The following is a 21,676-nucleotide window of genomic DNA, read 5'->3' as shown; positions in this document are numbered from 1 at the left end:
TCAGGCAGACGGCGGTAGCAGGGTGCTGAACTGTGTGAGGATGGTATTGATTCTCCTTGTCATCCTCACCTCAGCTCTTAATGAAACACTCCAAAGTTCCCCTTTTGCATGGCAAGCAGAGTAAATGTCATGTCTTCTGGAAACATCAGAAGGGCTCTGAATGCATTCATTACCGTGGCTCACACACGGATGTTAGGCGTGAAAGAGCCCTCAGTGAATTACTTCATCTGACCAATAATGTGAGCATTTTCTGCAGAAATTGCATATTGGTTTGGCTGAAATGATTCATTTGGAATGTTTAATTTCATGTTAAATGTTTTAGAGCAACCGTCGCTATTACATGTCACAGCTACATTTACATTTATGCATTTGGCAGACGCTTTTATCCAAAGCGACTTGCATTGCGATCAAGGTACACATTTTACATTTTTGTCAACTCTTGCTTTCCCTGGGAATCGAACCCATGACCTTGGCGTTGCTAGCGCCATGCTGTACTCATTGAGCTATAGGAAAGCTAGAGCTGTTAGTTTTCCTTTATGCAGAGGAGAACAGAGATAGGACAGGAAAGGATGGGGGTTGTTATGAGCTCTATTTAAACTCTTGTTTGTCTTCATTATCACAGCTCATTGTGCCCAAACAAGTGTGCTAACCACTAGGTCACAGCACCGCAAGGCATCTTTTAATATTCCTATATTCAAGCATCTGTATGAAAGCCACGTCTGACAGAAATACATTTTTCCAAGCACTGATGCGACATTTCTCATCTACCCCTCAGGCTGCGAGGATCATAGCCAAGCTGGCTGCCTGGGGACGTGACCTGATGGAGGGCAGTGACCTGAACTACTACTTCAACTGGATTAAGACCCAGCTCAGCTCTCAGGTAGAAAACAGAGATTCCATCCTACTTTTTACAGACCTTCTCTCTCCAACCAATTAAAGGAATAGTTTACCCCAAAATTTGAATTCTGTCATCATTTGCCCACCCTGACCTATGTGACTTTCATTCTTCGTTGGAGCATAAAAGGAAATGTTATACAGAATATTTGTGACTAAGAGCTATACTGGGGTTTGCAGCTGCCATTCTTCTTATGTCCTGTTTTGTTCGATAGAAGAAAGAAATTCATACAGGTTTGGAATGACATGAGGGTGAGTAAATGATGACAGGTTATTCACCAAAAAAGACAACATTTGAAGATATTTCAGGGATTTTTTTTTTTTTTGTGAGAGGTTCTTCTTTTAAAATGAGGAATGCTCTTGATAGCTCTCTCCATTTCTCAGCTGCCTTTAAATTTTTTTGAAAAGACACTTTATCTAAAACACATCTGCTGACAGAACATAACCTACTGTAGCTGGATCTTTGTGCATTTTGTGCTTCAGCACTTTGTGTTGTCTCTGTGCCTTATGATGTAAATTTTCCTATATAATGAAGCTTCAAAAGATGCCATCTCTTTCTTCTCTCTTTTTTTTCCAAGCGTCCTCCTTTCACTGGATTGTGAAAGGCAAGCAGAGACATAAAAGAATTTGTGATGTGTCAAAGTACTGGCCATGTGCTGGTTTCCATTTTTTAAAAAAATTCATATGGAAGAAGGCTGTTTGTGTCAGTTGTTTAGTTTATTTACTTTATCAGTAACATTTACAAATTAAATATTTCTATTGTATCAATTAAGTCCAAAAGACTGAGGTGACAGAAAATTTAGGGTTCAAAATCTAATTTATACCTTAAAATTAAATGTTCTTTTTTTGTTGCAAAATAAAAATAAAATAAAAAACTTCTAAAACATAAAATAAATTAATAAATCTTTGATTGAGCACAATTTCTAGTTTTATTAAACTGGATTAAATATAAACCTGGAAATATCAAGGACTTTTAAAATTTAAAAACAATAAAGTCATGAATATTTGAGAGCTGCAGGAATCACAGTTCACTGATCATGTGACGAGAGTAAGGTGAGATGATTGACAGCACCATGGTGGAAGATTTGTGTGCAACAGAGCCTGATAGTGTCTGATAAACGTCTTATCTAGAATGGGCCCTCAGCACTGCCGCTCCATGAGTATGTGCTATCAGGAATCAAAAGCCACAGTAAACGCGTGCACCCTGATTCGTGCAAATTAGGCAGTCATAATAGCCAGTCTCCAAATATCAACGCTATCTTATGCTGGGGTGTGTAGTTATAACCACCTCTTAGGTCTGGTCTCTGATTTGCTCTCACACACAGGCCACACACAGCCTCAGTCAAAAGTTCTGGAAGCTTATAATTAATTTACAGGTCTAAAGGGACTCATGTGAAATTATTAAGGAGAGAAGCCAGTCAGTTGAATTTGTTCGTTACAGTGATTTTTATATTGTTGTCTTTCAATATATGATGATTAATTCTCAGAAATGGCATTGATTAAAAGAAGATTAGTTAAGGCATGCATCAAAATGCTCCTGCAGATTATTTTTCCAGTCATGAGTTTTGTCATTGAGGTTTTCTTAAAAATACTGTGCAAAAATCTTGTCGTTCTCGTGAACCCAATCTCGTGTCTCGTGAGCTAAGCATCTCCTCACCTCCCCTAATGTCCAGTTTATGAGCATTTAAGTATTTTTTTATTTGTTTTCACGGAATAGTTTGAACAGGTTGACAAATTTGTTTGAATGATTCATTAGCAAATAGTTCAGATTTGGTCTTTCTTTTTTTTACATTTTATATATAAAATACTTTTGCTTGGAAAGTCATTGGAGAATTGCTAGAGAAAAATAGGCAGGCAGTCTAATTTTATATTTACACTCTGTTATAAAATAAACCAATTGCAAAGTACAATCATTTTAACTAGTGTTTTTTGAGGCCACCCATGTGTCAAGTAACTCTTGCACAGGAACGAGTGAATTTGTATGTACTGTGTCACTCCTCGTATCCTACAGGCACACAGTAGGGGGTTGAGATCTGCAGAGGCAGCCGTGCCAGGGCACAACTGCTGCTGAGTGCTTTATATAAAGGGCACAACAAGAAGATTGAACCGAGAAGTGCCTAGAGCACGATTTGAACCTGGATCCTCCTGACTCACAATGAGCTGTGAGCTCTGCTGCAGAAGGCCAGACACAGATACAGATTAAGAGATTCACTCAAGGGTGCTGTGGTGCTAAGTGCAGTGGCTTGAGTCGTTTACCACCAGCACATGGGACCATGGGGTCGATGTAACTTGTGGTGGTACCAACTTCTTTGCTTTAAAAGAAACCCTCAGATGTGCCGGTTCAGCAAAGTGTTCTAGAGGTTATGCTTGAGTTAATGGCTTGACAGAATTGGTGAAACAATATCTTGTATTATATGTCTGACTTTTTTTTTTTTCTTCTATTCCCCACTATACATTTTTAATGTAGAGATATGCCACCCTGTACCACAAAACCAGTCAGAAGTTGCAAGGCTATATTTGTGGCAATAGCCATTGTATGGGTCAAATTGATCAATTTTTCTTTTTCATATTATTCATATGTTTTTTCTTTAAACATATTAAGTAAAGATTCTGTTCCATTAAAATATTTTGTACATTTCCAAACATAAATATATTAAAAATGTATTATTATTATTACTATTATTATTATGTAGTTATATGCTATAAGGACTTAATTTGCTAAGGACTTCAACTTTAAAGGCCCTCAGATTAACCCTCAGATTTCAGATTTTCAAATAGTTGTATCTTGGCCAAATATTGTCCTTAAAAAACCATACGTCAATGGAAAGCTTATTTATTCAGCTTTTAGATGTATAAATCTTTATTTCCAAAAATGGACCCTTATGACTGTTTTTGTGGTTCAGGGTCACATATGACTTATATATGTCAAGCCAAGCCTGTCAGTGTACCAGAAGGGATGTTATAAAGTAGCAAGAGATAAAAGCTCTTTTCCATGGGATTGGGCTATATACCAGTAGGCACAATTAAGTAGTAGAAATGTGGACTATCGTCTATATCGTGGTGATGCTTATGTGATGTTGCCATCATAAAATCTTATCAATGCAATACTTTTAAGCATTGCAGTTAAAAAACAAGTGATTTTAACCCATTGAAGTGCAATGGCAATTAAAAATGAACTCATTTTGCTATACACTTGCTGTTTTAGGGTTGTTTGAAGCCACTGCTCATACAGCACTTGAGTAATTTAGTTCTTCAAATTTAGTTTTTTTTGTCACCTAATTGGGCTTTAACGGTATATTGGATCCATCATTCGCTCTCAGTCTAATATAACTGCTGCTGGGTTTGGGCTGGGTTATGTTCATTACTGTTAATCGGCCAATAAAAGAAAAATAGAAAGTGTCTCGCTGCTCTTGACTAAATCACTTTTGTAACTTTAATAAGAATAAATGTGTGTCAATTAAACGTAGTGTAATTTGGAGACTTGCATTGGTTGATCGACTGGCCAAGGACCAGAATCAGCCAATTTTCCACATGCTCGGCCTGGACCAGTCAGTCTCACGTCTTTCCTATTCTGAGCCAGTCCTTTTTTGCTGGTGGCACATCTCCAGTAAATTGCATATATAATTAACTATAGTGTGTTTTTTATACATTTGATTATATCATTTATAGAATTTCTTATTTCTAGTGCTTGAAGTTTTTCAGGTAGGTCTATTTTATTTGTGTCTTTAATCTATTATAGTTTGTTCTCCTGTACACTTGTTAGTTTCTTTGTTCTTATTCACAGCTTTTTTTTTTTACTCGTTCGTTTTTTTGTGATGTTGAAATTTATATTTTATGTGTATAAAAAAATTACTCCTATTGTGATTATTTTGCAAAATTATTCGTTAAGTGGGTTAAACAATATAAAATATCACATTAACGACATTTTTTATATTTAATGTTTTGCTTTATAGTTTGACAAAAGCTGTGCTCAAAATTAACATCAATAATGTAACATTCCAAAATGAAAAGATTATTTTGAAAAGTGTATATCTTAAGCAGAAAACAAAATCTTTTCATTTTACCTCAGACTTTGAGTTCTTTCATTTTCTCTTCAGTGTCACTAGCAGCAGGTTCACTTACTTTTATTTTTAGGTAATATGTTTAAAACAGTGATTTATGACTACTAGTGATTCAGTTGATTTGAATAAAAATGGCTAACGTCCAAAAATGCAAATTGTCATAATTTACTTACCCTTAGGTTGTTCCAAATCTTCCTTCTTGTTGAACACAAAAGAAGATTTTTTTTAAGAATGTTGGTAACCAGTTGATAGTATACTATTAGTATACGATGGAAGTCAATTGCTGTCTGATAAGGTTACCAACATTCTGGCTTTTAGTGACTGCATCTACTTACAGATCACATGATAAAGTCCAGCTTTCATTTTCATTTCCCCTACAAATCACCGTACAGTAATAGGAAGTTGTATTTTGCATGCGGTTTCCTATTTTAGCCTGAGGGCCCTCTTGATTTAATGAATGCTGAAAATCATAAATAAAAAGACCTCTCAAAGCAGTTCATGTTTATTAGTCCATTCACTGTGCACTCCATAAATTTGGTTCATTGTAGCTAAGCTGCGAAAGCTGAGAGTAAACGTTTTTAATGATTCAGGGGGAAAAAATGTTGTCTTTTCTAAGCCAGAAAGGACTATAAATACCAGTTTAATTAATTGCCTGTTGCTTTTCACCCAAATTGTGACTTGGCTCTTGTAACAGACTTGAGCATTTCATTTTGCAGTGCCGCTGAGACCGAAATGAATTCAGGACCAGTCTCCCACAGAATTTAGACGATTGCCTGTCACGAACAAGCTGTTTCACTCAAGCAGGAGCATATCGCTCAAGTTCGCTCTAACAAAAGGCCCAAAATCACAATTTTTTTTTTTCTATCTTTTTTTTTTGTTGTTGTTAGAAACTACATGGTACAGGTGCTGAACCTGGAACAGGGACCATCTCCCCCAGTGAAGTGAGTATGTCACGGATGAAGGAGGTGGATGTGCAGCTGTGTGAACGAGCCTCCATCTCCTTTCAGAGGACGAGATTTTCACCCCTCTCTTTTCTGAGATGCAACACATGCCGTTTCTTGTCCACTGCTTTTTCCCCCATTCATATCCACTTTGAATCTTTTCACTTTTTCCTACAGCTGCACTTCTCTAACACCACCTTTTTTGTCTCAGTCCATCTATAAGCTTTTTTTACAAAGATTCTTTCCTCTCTTGCCGGTGGCTGTGGTCATAATTCCGATATTTCAGCTGCTTTTTTTCCTGAGACACACCACTAGAATTGATAGATTGAAAGGACCACCAGAAGGCGTTTGTCTTGCACTATAGCAATCTTCCTCTTTCATTTATTTTGCGCTTTTTAGAGTTCATTTGAAAAGAAATATATTTTTTCTTTTCATCATGTGACGCAAGTCAAAATCTGCTGGCGCAATGCAAGCGGGCACAAATTTTAATTCAATTTCCTCTCATGGCACTTAAGACGTCTCCACTTTGCTATTCTACATGACCTGCCTCCCTGTCTCTTCTATTCTCTGGACCGCTCGGCTTTTATGCATATGATGCTGATATACAGCATCGTCTCCCCCAGTTAATGACTGAGTCTCTTCTCTCCTCTCAGCCACATCTCCTCTAACATCTCTCTATGATTCACTCACTCTGTCCAGGTTTCAAGGCTGCTGCTTTTTCTCTGCTGCATTGTGGGATTGTCTCTTTGATCCAGCATGTTACCCAAAAGGCGTTTTTTTGAAAGTCAGAACTGTACTGCACGTGCATAAGTGAATGCAGAATTACCTAGAGTGTAAATGCTGCTTGAGCAGCCTAGTTTCATTGTGTTATTTTGCTAGTACCCGGAAAAAAAGGGCTTATGTCATGCATCCATTTCCCTGCTTCTCTAAATTGTTCTGTTCGTGTTGTCCTTTTGTGTTTGTGTGCATGCTAATTTGTGCGTGTCTGTGTCTGTGTCGTGTATGTGTATTTTTTCTTCAAACCCTTACAGAGCTCCCAGTACGTTCAGTGTGTCGCTGGTTGCCTGCAACTGATGCTGAGAGTGAATGAATACCGATTCGCCTGGGTGGAGGCCGACGGAGTTAACTGGTAATACTCACTTTTCCACTAATATGTAGGTTTTGTGTAATGTCGCACATAGTAGAGAATGCGTGAGAGTTATTAAGCTCCCATTGTTATGGAAATCTGGTTATGGTTATCTCCTTAGGTATTGGAGGATTTTATAATTGTGATTTCTAGGCCTACAAAAAACACATAGAAATTAATAATATCAATATTATATTAAATAACATTTAAGGCCCAGGCACCGATGGTGGGAGGGCCCTATTGCAATTGCTTTATTAATATTATTATGTTTTATTTTATACAAATGCTATTCCATTTGTGCAAGTTGTAATTTGTGAAATATTTGTACAATTTGAAATGCCTGTTTAATATTAAAATGTATTTTAAAATGTAATGTATTCCTGTTATAGCAAAGCTGAATGTGTAGCAGCTATTACTCCAGTCTTCAGTCACATGAGCCTTCAGAAATCATTCGAATATGCTGATTTGCTGCATTTATTAATAACATTTAGAATTAACAATGTTGAAAATGCTGTGCTATATATAGGTCCTTCTCAAAAAATTAGCATTTTGTGATAAAGTTCATTATTTTCCATAATGTAATGATAAAAATTAAACTTTCATATATTTTAGATTCATTGCACACCAGCTGAGATATTTCAGGTCTTTTATTGTTTTAATACAGATGATTTTGGCATACAGCTCATGAAAACCCAAAATTCCTATCTCAAACAATTAGCATATTTCATCCGACCAATAAAAGAAAAGTGTTTTTAATACAAAAAAAGTCAAACTTCAAATAATTATGTTCAGTTATGCACTCAATACTTGGTGGGGAATCCTTTTGCAGAAATGACTGCTTCAGTGCGGCGTGGCATGGAGGCGATCAGCCTGTGGCACTGCTGAGGTGTTATGGAGGCCCAGGATGCTTCGATAGCGGCCTTAAGCTCATCCAGAGTGTTGGGTCTTGCGTCTCAACTTTCTCTTCACAATATCCCACAGATTCTCTACGGGATTCAGGTCAGGACAGTTGGCAGGCCAATTGAGCACAGTAATACCATGGTCAGTAAACCATTTACCAGTGGTTTTGGCACTGTGAGCAGGTGCCAGGTCGTGCTGAAAAAACAAATCTTCATCTCCATAAAGCTTTTCAACAGATGGAAGCATGAAGTACTCCAAAATCTCCTGATAGCTAGCTGCATTGACCCTGCCCTTGATAAAACACAGTGGACCAACACCAGCAGCTGACATGGCACCCCAGACCATCACTGACTGTGGGTTCTTGACACTGGACTTCAGGCATTTTGGCATTTCCTTCTCCCCAGTCTTCCTCCAGACTCTGGCACCTTGATTTCCAAATGACATGCAAAATTTGCTTTCATCCGAAAAAAGTACTTTGGACCACTGAGCAACAGTCCAGTGCTGCTTCTCTGTAGCCCACAGTGTCTTGACCTGGGGAATGCGGCACCTGTAGCCCATTTCCTGCACACGCCTGTGCACGGTGGCTCTGGATGTTTCTACTCCAGACTCAGTCCACTGCTTCCGCAGGTCCCCCAAGGTCTGGAATCGGTCCTTCTCCACAATCTTCCTCAGGGTCCGGTCACCTCTTCTCGTTGTGCAGCGTTTTTTGCCACACTTTTTCCTTCCCACAGACTTCCCACTGAGGTGCCTTGATACAGCACTCTGGGAACAGCCTATTCGTTCAGAAATTTCTTGCTGTGTCTTACCCTCTCGCTTGAGGGTGTCAATGATGGCCTTCTGGACAGCAGTCAGGTCGGCAGTCTTACCCATGATTGCGGTTTTGAGTAATGAACCAGGCTGGGAGTTTTTAACAGCTTTAGGAATCTTTTGCAGGTGTTTAGAGTTAATTAGTTGATTCAGATGATTAAGTTAATAGCTCGTTTAGAGAACCTTTCCATGATATGTAAATTTTTTTGAGATTTTGGGTTTTCATGAGCTGTATGCCAAAGTCATCAGTATTAAAACAATAAAAGACCTGAAATATTTCAGTTGGTGTGCAATGAATCTAAAATATATGAAAGTTAAATTTTTATCATTACATTATGAAATAATTAACTTTATCACAATATGCTAATTTTTTGAGGACCTGTAGACATTTTCCAAAAAGTTCAAAAGAACAGCATTTATTTAAAATAAAAATCTTTTGTAACATTATAAATAGTATATAAATATAATATATTAGTATTATAAATAGAATAGTATTGTCCTCAAACTTTTAAATGTTAGTATGTATTGAAATTGTATTTATTTATCATTTTTTGTTATTTGATTTTTACTCAACATTTTATAATTATTTAAGTAAATATGAATTAAAATATTTGACTGGCTAGGATTTGCTCCGTTTAAGTAAAATTTGTGTAACCAGTATAGTCTTGAACAACAAACAACTGGGAAGTTCATGGGAAAGTTATGTAAATTGATTGGTCAAAAGAGGTGCAAACCCTGTCGTTTCTTTAATTTCTTTATTTTTTTATTTGTTTTGATGCTTACCGCACACAATTAGCTAAGGTGCTCGGCTCGCGCCAGTTTTATGCTCCTCGTTCCTTGCAGTATTGGAAAAAAAAATCTTGTTGAACAAGATAGCATCTCTCATTGTCCCAGCAGGTTTTAGCCCTGTGATCATGAAGGATCTTTTGTTTGCTAGTGTACAGAGTAAAAAAAAAAAAAAGGATAATGAGGCTTCTCTGAAGATAATTTTCTTTTTCTTGCCTCTCAAGTAAAATTTCTTTCATGTAATGGCCTCATTATACATCACAAAAATGTGGGCTATCATCCCCCCCCCCCCACCCTTCGGCTCACCCATCAAACCATCAGGACTAACTTTGTGAAGAGCATCCTCTCAGCAGACCATTAGGAGTGAGAGATGCCCCATTGTTTACTAACTTCCACTGTTCTGTATGTGCATCTTTCAGCATCACGGCAGTGCTGAGCAATAAGTGTGGCTTCCAGCTGCAGTATCAGATGATCTTCTGCGTATGGCTTCTGGCATTCAGCCCACAACTCTGCGAACAGCTGCGGCGCTACAATGTGGTACCGGCGCTCTCCGACATCCTTCAAGAGTCTGTCAAAGAGAAGGTCACTCGCATAATTCTGGCTGCTTTCAGGGTATGTGTCATGAAACGTGTCTGCTTCAAACCAGACTCGTTAGCAACCCAGTCTCCTTTCCTGACTTTGTGAATGCAACTAAATAAAGTATTGACCATCAAATTATATAAAAAAAAAAAAACAGCATTATGTGATTGTAGACCCTAGACCCTTTTATTTCAGCCCCCCTAAAAATCTGCAACTGACTCAGCTGCATTAAACTAATAGGTCATTTCACACTGAATCCACTCCTGAATCCTCTCAGACACACACTCCTACTCCATCACTCATCCGTCTGCTTTCCATTACATTGAAATCACAAAATAATGTGCTAAACTAAATATGCCATTGTCCAAAAATCTGAGACCACTAGCTAAAAAGTGTTTATTATGCAATTTTTGAAGAATCAATGCAATTTCATTTATACAATTTAATCATTTTTTAATAAATAATATTATTAGAATAACAATTTATTTTACTTTTCTTAGTGCTTTTTGTTATCCACACATTTGCTTATTTGATTTTAGAGACCTATAAATAGTGTGAATAGTTTTGAATAAGTAATGTTTCTTTATTCTAAAATGTATCAAAATCATTTATTTTTACAGATGGAAATGTGATTATGAATTCCAGACTTTCAATGTGACCGTAGACTTTTCAGCCCTACTGAACATCTCTAGTGTTGAACAACGTGGTTTTAATTGGTTTAATTTGGACGTTAGAGCATGATTTGAACCTAGACCTCTCGCAAAACGTGAAACATTTCTCAGAACCACAATATTTCATTTAAAGACACTTGACCCCAATCATTCATCACTGCAATTAGAGGAAATAGATGGCAAAGCATCTGCTAAATGAAAATAAGTAAAGGCACCATATAAACATATCTCTAAAAATACTTAATGAAAGATGGTCTGATGTCCAAATATTTATTGTTGGGGGGGGGGTAACTGTGAACAAAGCTGTACATGTGCTAAATCCATTTCAGATGGACAGGTGTGTCTGTTTTCTCACTTTTTTTAGATCAGGACATCGCTCAGCAGAAGGTGTCCTCTTCAAAGTCCATTAGCAGATCACTCACTCTTTTATTCTGAAAGGATTTAATTTACCAAGAGCTTTCATGGTGAATATACTAAGAACCCCATTATTACCTTATTAAGGTTGCAGATTGACAAAAGCGCTGATTTTAATCTCTTCCACACTCTCGCGTCATCGCCCATTCAGTGCTTGGTTTTTAGAGGCTAGAAATGGAAAAAAATGTCACCCCACATTGCCCTTCCTGCTCATGTTGATTATTTGAATTAGGATATAGTGCTAGACCAAATGTAGTCCTAAGGCATTTTATCTTCCATCGGGCTTATTACTTTTCCTCTGCTGGCGCATGTTTGTTTAATTCATAGCCGAGGCACAAAAAACAGGCTGCTTGTTACTCTTATTCTGATTTTTATTTTACCGCTCATGCCGTTCTTGGTGCAGGCTACATTTAATGTTTAAATTAACCCTGAAAGCTGGGCTCTGTTGGTATTAGAGTTGTGTAATGAATTCATTGTCCATGTCGCTGACAGTATTGAATTAGAGTGCAGCGCTTCATTCATCTCACCTGCTGAAGAGCTTATTAAGTTGTCCTGACCAGGTATTCGCACACTCTGCCTGTCCATGATTACATGGCTTCCATTTTGCAGCTATCAATGGATCTGCCTCTTCACATTTGCCATTATTTATGTTCCACATTTAATACACTCCTCGCCAGTGTTATATATAGGTCTAAAGCAATACTTAAAATACACAGGATTGAGAATATTGGTCGGTAGTTTAGCATAGTTGTGATTCACTCTCCATATTAATCAACCGATTATTATATCTGATTATAGACCTCTTTTTATTCGTACACACCCTACATTTTTCATTGATATTATGTAATCAACTGCACAGCTCTATGTCTCTGTTCTTAGTATAGAGATTTGATTAAATAGGAGTGGTTTGGTACATCACTTGGTCTGAGACAGTTCTCCAAAAGAACAGATGCAATTACATGACATAGACAACAAATATGACGGATTAATACAATATAAATTAACATAATATAGTTATTTCCTTTTCATTCATTTATTCATTCATTCATTTATTCATTCATTCATTCATTCATTCATTCATTCATTCATTCATTTACTGAACGTATCTGTTCACTGATCTCTCACTACTCTTTCTGTCTCGCACTATATTTCTCTCTTTCTCTCTATATCTATCTATGTCTATTTCCCTTTATCTGTTTTTCACTCTCTCCATCTCTACATATATTCTTAGATAGAGAGAAAAAAATTAAATGTTGGCTATATGTCTGTCATACTATCTAACTATCTGACATTGTAGTGACATCTCGCACTGTTATGTCACTATCATTTTTCAACTTTCCATCCTAATGTCTCTCTTTGACATGTTCATTCACTCTCATGCAAGTGAGCCACACTTGCTGCTCATTCATCAATGTCTTATTTCCACTGAATGGGAAAGCAGTCTGTAAGTATTCATAGATGCAGAATGTCACAAAGGAAGGTGTAGGACAGCACTATGCTAACAATCCATCATCTTGTTAACTAGCGCTGTGTGTTGGGTTTATCAGGTTTCTGAGCTGTTCATGATTTATGTGTTGCCAAATGTTGTGGAAATTCTGAATATGAATACAACCTCCTAATCTGGTAATTCTTCACCATAGACATTTCAAACAACATCATAATTGTCAATATTATATAATGTAATGCAATACTAAAGTATCAATACAATACTACAATGTCTTTGGGATAATTCTCGTCCCAAATATAATACAGTATAATACTATGGTATATTGGGGTAATTAGCATCTATATACACCGTCCTTCTCAGGTGTAGGTTTGTCCGACACAGGATCATTAATATTAACTCTGAGTATTACAGCCTCACCCCGAGTGTGGGTCTATAGTCTTGCAACACTATCACGGTCCCTGCTGTGGTCCTCTGAACATAAAATATATAGTACTTCTATTCCACAGGAACACATTTTTATTCATGGCTGGGAGCTCACTGGTCACAACAACCAAAAGAGACTCCCTGAACAGAAAGAATCATGTACATTTATACCTTCCACTTGAGTAAAAATCAATGTCACTCAAATCTTTTTCACCGTAATTGGTTATACTGTTCAAAGTCTGATCATGGGATAATTGTGTATCTTATACTACTATGAATTTTTAAAATCAATTATAGACATTCACCATTACAGTATAATTGAAAGCTAACTAAACTAACTTTTAAATTAAGTGAACTTCACATAAACCCAGTATAATAAATGCCATTTTACCTGTGGCGTTCATATATAATCAATATACACAAATTGAATACAGTTATCAAACGCTTTACAGTGTTAACTACATAAATTATGCATTAAATATAGACTCCTTATTAAAGCTACAATTCTTTAAATGAAATATTGTGGTTCTGAGAAATGTTTCACGTTTTGCGAGAGGTCTAGGTTCAAATCATGCTCTAACGTCCAAATAAACAAATTAAAACCACGTTGTTCAACAGTAGATGTTCAGTGGGGCTGAAAAGTCTACGGTCACATTGAAAGTCTGGAATTCATAATCACATTTCCATCTGTAAATAAATAAAGGATTTTGATACATTCTGTTATCTTTGTTCTTTGAGGAACATTAATGACTGCTGTCACTTTAAGATCAGCCGCTAGCAAACATGACACGGATCTGAGGCGCTCTCTTTGAGTTCATGCAACATTATTTAACTCATTTAAGACTTCTCTTATGAGAGTAGTTGACAAAGTGGACATTTTGGTATAATTCTGTGTGTTATTGTTTGTTTAAAGGGTTACTTCACCGCTTTTTCTTATTAAACTATGTTATTCCCTTAACTAAAACGAGTTGATACATACCTCTCTCGTCTCAGTGCTTGCACTTAGTCTCTCTGACGCGCGGTGATGATCTGATAGCATTTTGCTTAGCCCACTAAGCCCAGTTCATTCACTATGGTACCAAACAGAGATCAAGTTAGAAGTACCAAACACCTCCATCTTTTCCCTGTTCATAGTTCATATTCATAGTTGAACGATCAAGTATGGTGACAAAATAAAACGTGGTACTTCTCTAATCGGATTAAAAAGAAGAACTATAATGTATGGCGGATTAGCACTTCTGAGAGTACTCTCATCTCAAAAGATGTTTCGGCCGGGACTTTTTACCGCGCCGAGCCAAAGTACTCTCAGAAGTGCTATTCCGCCATACATTATAGTTCTCCTTTTTAATCTGATTAGAAACGCGCCACGTTTTATTTTTTCACCATACTTGATCGTTCAACTACTCGTGTAACTGTATTTAAATAGGGGAAACGTGGAGGGGTTTGGTACTTCTAACTTGATCTCTGTTTGGTACCATAGTGAATGAACTGGGCTTAGTGGGCTAAGCTAAATGCTATCAGATCGTCACCGCGCGTCAGAGAGATTAAGTGCACGCATTGAGACGAGAGAGGTGTGTATCAACTCGTTTTAGTTAAGGGAATAACATAGTTTAATATGAAAAGGCAGTGAAGTATCCCTTTAAGGGGTCATATAATGGTACATGCACTTTTACAAGTTGATTGTATGGAAATGTGTGTTGACATTGCCTGTACACAACAATCCTATAATGATCAAAATCCATCCAGTGTTTGTTTTTTCTGAAGAAATGGATGCTGCGTTAAACATTTTTAATGCATTAAACTATACAATTTAATTGCATGCGTTAACACTCAAATTTTGACAGCACTAATTTATATAAATTGATTTTTAGTATGCACTTTTCTAAAACATTCCAAGTTGAAATACAGTTTTGACCTCTTTTGCAGGTCATTGCATAAAACGTAATATGGCTAGAAATTGTGTTACAAATGTATGAAGGAGACTTCCTCTCTTGGGCAGAGAATGTCATTCGTGGGTGCATCTGGAATAGGATCTGATCAAGGATTTGACTTATTGTAATACATGACTCATACAGAACATTAGCATTTTTGTTCATCTAGTTATAATTTGTCTTCCCCTTAAAATGAGAATAGGTATGAATCCATTGTCTAAGATTGATAAATGTGTTTGAACTGCATAAAAAATGTATGTTTGCAGCCAAAATTAAGACCTGTCAAACTGCTTTACAGCAGTCTGCATTGAAACGAAACGTTAGGCTGCTGTAAATGAACCTGCCAGCGCTGCTCATCACCTCTTTATTTCGCATTACTGTTGTAATTCAGCACGGCAACTATCGCTCTATTAGGATTCTGCCACTGCTTCTGAAAGGGTTAGATCAACCAAAAATTCTGTAATTAATTACTCTCCCTCACACCCGTAAGACCTTTGTTCGTCCTAGGAACGCAAATGAAGATATTTTTGATTAAATCAGAGCGCTTTCAGTCCCTCCATTGGGAGCAGTGGAATTTACACATCTCATGCTTTTTGCACAAACAAAGCACTTTTGTTGCTTTATAAAATTGAGGTTAAGCCACTGGAGTCATATGGATTACTTAATATCTTTCCTATCATTCTCGCCCTTGAATGAGTAAATTGCATTGTTCCCAGTGGAAGGACTGAAAGCGTTTGATTAGATCAAAAATATCTTCATTTAAGATTCAAAGGTGAGCAAAGGTTTTATGGGTGTGTAATTAAAATCAATTTTGGGTGAACTGTCCCTTTAATATGATCTCTTCTTTTTGCTAGCTTCTCTTTTAAATCTTTGTTGGCCTTCATTCATGCAACAGCATGAAATCCTTTATGTTGTACAGCTGAGCACTGACTCTGTTCAATTTTGGCTTTATTGTATTGTAATGTCGCAATTCTGCTGATTAAACGCTGCTGGAAAGCAGTGAGGTGTCTAAGGATTACTTGGTTTTTACTCCACTAGCGTCTAATTGAAGTGTCTCAGTAACAGTGATTCAGGTTCATTCAAAATGACATATGGTTCGGTTTCATCATGAATCAATACTTAACTTGTGGTGGTGGTACATAAGTTTCTTTCCTCTCACACTGCCTATCATAAAATCTATAGTCAAACTTTATTAAACGAGTAGACGTGAAAGAACCGTGATTAACTTATTAATTTCCTGTTGTTTTTCTCTGAGCACCCAGTGTCTATTAACTGATGATATATTCTTAGAGTGGCATTATGAGTTGATTTTATATTTCACCCAATTTGATCTAAGCAATTTAACTTGATGACTACCGGTAGCATAAAGAAGAACAGCTAAAGAATAATTTTCCAGTAATGCCAGAAAGGCTATGTTTTTAAGGCTTTTAGGTGAGTTTTCAAAGAGCAACACACAATTTTAGTACAGCTAGGAGCAAAGGGCTTATGTTAGCATTTACTGCTAAATGAACCATATCCATTAAGAGTGTAATTAATTCTAAGAAAAGCACTTTTATTATGATTTGACATGTTCATTTCCTCTCCAAGTCACATTGCTCAAATTGCTCTTTTTGGTTGTTCAAAGGGGCTGTGTCAAACAGATGGTGGTAAAACATCACTGCACACACTGTGTAGATGCACAAAGCTTTTCTTCCCTTTTTTAAAAGTAGCAGAAACTTTCAGGAAAAGGGAAAAATCTTGCTGAATGCATATTTAAAATGTAAAACCCTGACTTTCACTTAACAATAGTCTCTAATTATAATTGTAATATATTATATAATTATAATTCAAATGATAATTTATTCTAATGCTGTGCAGAAATGGTTTTGAATTTACTGACTCATTTGACTGCAGAAGCCAAGAGCAGATCTTTGGTCTTATTTATTTAAAGGATTACTTCACTTCAAAAAGAACATTTCCTGATATTTTACTCACCCCTGTCTCATCCAAGATGTTCATGTCTTTCTTTCTTCAGTCGAAAATAAATTTAAGTTTTTTGAGAAAAACCTTCCAGTATTTTTCTCCCCATCTTAGCCTTCCATGGCAACCAAAATGTTGAAGGTCCAGATCAATGCAGTTTCAAAGGAAGGGCTTCAGAGACTGCACAATCCCAGACGAGGAATAGGGTCTTATCTAGTGCAACGATCTGTCGTTTTCATGGTAGGCTATGATGTGAGAGAAATCCTGAAATGTATTCCTCAAAAAAAAAAAAAAAAAAAAAAAACGCTATTTCTTTTCGAATGAACACTGTCAGAATAAAAGCTACATTGCTGCCACTGAGGCGGTACCCTAAGGTACAAAACCGAAAAGGTACTACTATGTCCCTTTAAGGCAGGGGTTTTCAAACTGGGGTCTGGGGACCCCCAGGGGTCCTCCAGAAGGTTCTAAGGGGTCCCCAGAAAATTTCAGGCAATAAAAAGACAAAGGAAGAATGCTTTAATTTTCTAAATATTTCTCTCCTTTCTTGCCATATACATACTTTCCAGAATTGTATATGTTTGTCTTGTACCTTTTATAGTGAGTTTTTCTCCCTTTATCTCACTCACTGGGGCTGTAAGGAGAATTCCTAACGCAGTATGCAGGGTTCGTACGGGTGCTTGAAATCCTTGAAAGTGCTTGAATTTTGATGTTGTGTTTTCAAGGTTTGAAAAGTGCTTGAATTTTGGATAAAGTGCTTAAAAATGCTTGAAATTGTAACTATTTATTTTACAACAAATACCTATCTGACTAAATAGTTTGTTTATTAAATGTAGAAATAAAATGTTGGAGAGCATAAAATGAAACCTGCTGTGCTCGCGATCTGCCCGTCTATTTCCATGTGTGACTCCGCCCCCATGTTGTCGTTTCATTGAACGTTGGCTGAAAGATGCTAAATACGAATTTTGGATCAAACGGGCACAAACCCCACGAAGTGCCTCCTGTAAAGTCTGCAAAAACACTTGCAGCTTTTCACTATGGGCGAGTCTGCTCTTTCGAGTCACATGAAAGGTAGGCTAAGTCATAGACTTTCAAGTAAGCTAACTAAAGTAGTTTACTGTAGCCTAACGTTACACATTAGCGCCTATTTGTCTAACTTGCGCTATTAACTGCTAGCTAGGAATTCGCATAAGTGACAGTGTAACGTTACTTATGTATAATGTGATAATGTAAGATTAACATGCCCGTTATGGCATGTTCATTTGTGGAATAGGCAGTGAACGTAGCCACAAATCTGCAAATTAAAACCTACAGACGTTAGCTCAGTGCATAAAAATAGTGTCAGATGGTCATACAAGTAACTTTGCTGTTAAAATTTTTTATATTTTTGATATGCATCAATAATGAAATATCCGAAACGATACCTCTCCTCTTTACACCTGTTGCTCTCCTCTCTGGCCGATCGTTTAACCCTCTGTACACTAACGTGCCGACGCGTACTGCTTGATTTTTCTTTATGACAGTGTGTTAGTGCGTGATCGGTCTGAATTTCGCACAGGATTAGACATAATTCTACAAATTCCCGCAGATTTTGCGCTCATATCTGAAGTGCGCACATACCGTTATAAAGCCGACCTCTGACATACAAGTAAAAAAAAAAAAAAAAAAAAAAAAAAAGCTCCTTTTCCCAGCTTATTAATGGTCAAATACACACAAAAATGTTACACTGTTCATCTGTATTAACGTAACTCCAGGCTGCGTCCGAAATCGCGTACAATGTGTACTATGTCTTAAACAGTTCAGGAAGAATGAGTAACAGGAACAGTGTTTTGATTCCACACTTGCGTCTGGTCTTAAAGGGGCAGCAGTTATTCAAACTACAAAAAGACAAAAGATCACTTGCTGCTCTTTACTTGTGTACTTGTGTAACTTGTGTAACTTTAACAGATTCATATTTAATTTTTACAATGAAAATCCAATGTTATTTTAAATTTGATAACTTGTTTATTTTTTTTAATTCAGTGTCACCTGAACACAGTTAGACCTAGGCCTACCTGATTTATTTGTGCGATTGTTTTTGCTTATTTGTTCTTATTTTATTACTGTTTTCTCTTCGTTTTACCATTTGAAGTCAAGCTTTCTTGTGCTGTATGTAAGCTACTGCAACACAATTACCCCATTGTAGAACATGCACTGTAGGCTAAGCATATTTCTGAGATAATTGTAATGGTAATTGATCAATGTTTATGAAAAAAAGCTTAAGCTTTATCATATAAGCTAATATTTATTTATCATCTCTTCAGAAGAAATATTGGATTGCCTAGACTTTTAATAGACATACACACACACAAAAAAGAAATTAATTAAAAATAGAAAAGGTCAATGAGCTGAAACTGATTGACTGTCTACCTCAAAGACGAATGTTTGCATTTTTAAAAATTTTCAATAAATGAATTGAAAGTTAAGTGAACCCGTCAAGTGATTTTGTTTAGGGTAATTGTTTTTACAATTACCCCAAAGGCAGGTTAGATAGTAAGCACAGTCTACTTAGACAGTGATACATTTAAAATAAATAAAACTTGTGATTTGGTTAAATATCTGATCCTTCTGCTGTACGAAACACAATTTTGGCTGTTTATAGCATTATTTGCTTTTTAATGTGATAACACTAAATAATAATTTTGACAATGTATTGGTATGTAATTTACAGCGGTGTTAGGTGCTGGAAAAATCCTTAAAATTGACCTTGAAAGTGCTTGAAAAGTGCTTGAATTTTACCTTTGAAAAGGTGTACGAACCCTGAGTATGAATGCTTGTTTACATGCATTTATAGTGAAAGATTTGATACAAATAATTTTTCATTGAAAATGTTCTTCAGGTTTATACATCCTCCAACATTAAATATAGCCCGTTTAAGTTTGGAAACAGTACGTTGTATTTATAATGTCACACTTTCTATGACTTCCTTTTTTTCATTAAGAAAAATATAGAGATAGATTTTAGGAAGGGGGTCCCTCATAAAGGTTCATCATAATTGGGGGTCCTTGGCATCATAAAGTTTGAAAACCACTGCTGTAAGGTGCTAATTTGCACTCTTAAAGTACTGATATGTATGTACCTTTTAAGGTACAAGGTACAATGATGTACCTTTTCACTTTTGTACCTTATGGTACCACTCCATAGCAATGTGCCTTTTTTCTGAGAGTGAAAAAAGAAAGACTTGAACATCATCTATGTCATGGGGGTGAGTAAAATATCAGGAAATATTTCATTTAGAAATGAACTAATTCCTGATTCCTTTAAGGTTCAACCATTCAACCAATCTTTAAGTTCATCTTTTGTTTTAATTTTTAATATATCATCTTTATTACTAAACAATGTGGTATCTTCGTTGAAAAGAAAACTGATTAAAGAAAATGCTTGCTATAATTTAAGCAGTCACAAATACCTTTTTTATTATTGCACTCCTAACGAGTTGTATTTGAAAGTAAATAATTCAATATAATTGATTTTGTTCTAGAGATCTGAGTAAGTGGTGCTTTGATTATTTTCAGCACACTTAGTACTTAATTATCCACTTAATGATTTTCTACAGTAATGGCATTAACATGATTGATGTTTGTTTGTTGCTGTAGAACCTGTTGGAGAAGTCCGCTGAGAGAGAGACCCGTCAGGAATACGCTCTTGCCATGATCCAGTGCAAAGTGCTCAAACAGCTGGAGAACCTGGAACAGCAGAAATATGATGACGAGGACATCACTGATGATATCAAGTTCCTCCTGGAAAGATTGGGAGAGAGCGTTCAGGATCTCAGGTAAAGCTCTCATATTCTCACAGTATGTTTTAAACATTTATTTTTCCTCACATGTTGATAGTGTTTTCCATTCTTCCCCCTGCAGTTCTTTTGATGAGTACAGCTCTGAGCTGAAATCTGGACGTCTAGAGTGGAGTCCAGTGCACAAGTCGGAGAAGTTCTGGAGGGAAAACGCAGTTCGCCTGAACGAGAAGAACTACGAGTTGCTGAAGTAAGAAGCACCTACACCATTTACATTTATGCATTTGGCAGACGCTTTTATCCAAGGTGACTTACATTGCATTCATTGCATTTTTGTCAATTCTTGACAAAATGACACATCACAGAATGCCAAAACCACATTTATTTGTTAAATTTTGTAATAAAATTACGTTTTGAAGATGTATTTTTCCCCTCCAAAATAACAAACAGCCAAAAATATGAATAAATATATAATGCATTCTTTTTTATTTATTTCTTTGTTTGCTTTTCCCACACAGCATCCAATCCAATTAATATATCGAAATTATTGAAATATTGCAAATGTACATATCGCAATATGCATATTGCAAAGGCATGTAGTATCTGAATGATTTTAATAGGCTACTTCAACATTGTGAAAAGTGTCCGTTTTAGGTTGACGCATATAGCAGAGAATCGACTGGGCACACGACTGTTACTTGCTTGATGTTAAAAAGAGTAATTAAACGCAATAATTTGCGAAAAATAATAACTGGGAGTCTCGTGCTATCTGACACACACACACACACACACACACACACAGACACACAGAAAAGTGAACGTCACTGCTGGTCACTTTCAGAAGTTGTAGCGATGCTTTCTTTTTCCCAGAAAGAATGTGAAACGAAAAAAAGGTTTAATTTTCAGTTTTACATTTAAAAAAATATATATAATTTAAATAGATTTTACACACTAATTGCAATATC

General features: G+C 36.4%; 1 protein-coding gene across 2 annotated transcripts in view; it reads left to right on the top strand.

Moving 5' to 3' along the window:
- atp6v1h (ATPase H+ transporting V1 subunit H) overlaps positions 1-21,676 on the top strand; it is a 48,808-nt gene that overhangs the window by 9,636 nt on the left and 17,496 nt on the right. The window contains exons 6-11 of one of the 2 annotated variants that reach the window (XM_067453634.1): positions 776-880; positions 5,843-5,896; positions 6,928-7,025; positions 9,935-10,127; positions 20,572-20,750; positions 20,836-20,961. In XM_067453634.1, coding sequence (XP_067309735.1) covers positions 776-880; positions 5,843-5,896; positions 6,928-7,025; positions 9,935-10,127; positions 20,572-20,750; positions 20,836-20,961 — 755 coding nt within the window. The remainder of the gene's footprint in view (positions 1-775; positions 881-5,842; positions 5,897-6,927; positions 7,026-9,934; positions 10,128-20,571; positions 20,751-20,835; positions 20,962-21,676) is intronic. The other variant, XM_067453635.1, reaches the window with a different exon arrangement.

Source organism: Pseudorasbora parva, chromosome 9, assembly GCF_024679245.1.
Source record: "Pseudorasbora parva isolate DD20220531a chromosome 9, ASM2467924v1, whole genome shotgun sequence".
In the NCBI taxonomy this organism is placed as follows: Eukaryota; Metazoa; Chordata; class Actinopteri; order Cypriniformes; family Gobionidae; genus Pseudorasbora; species Pseudorasbora parva.
The sequence above is the reverse complement of the archived record's forward strand: the minus strand, read 5'-3'. Positions and strand labels throughout refer to the sequence as shown.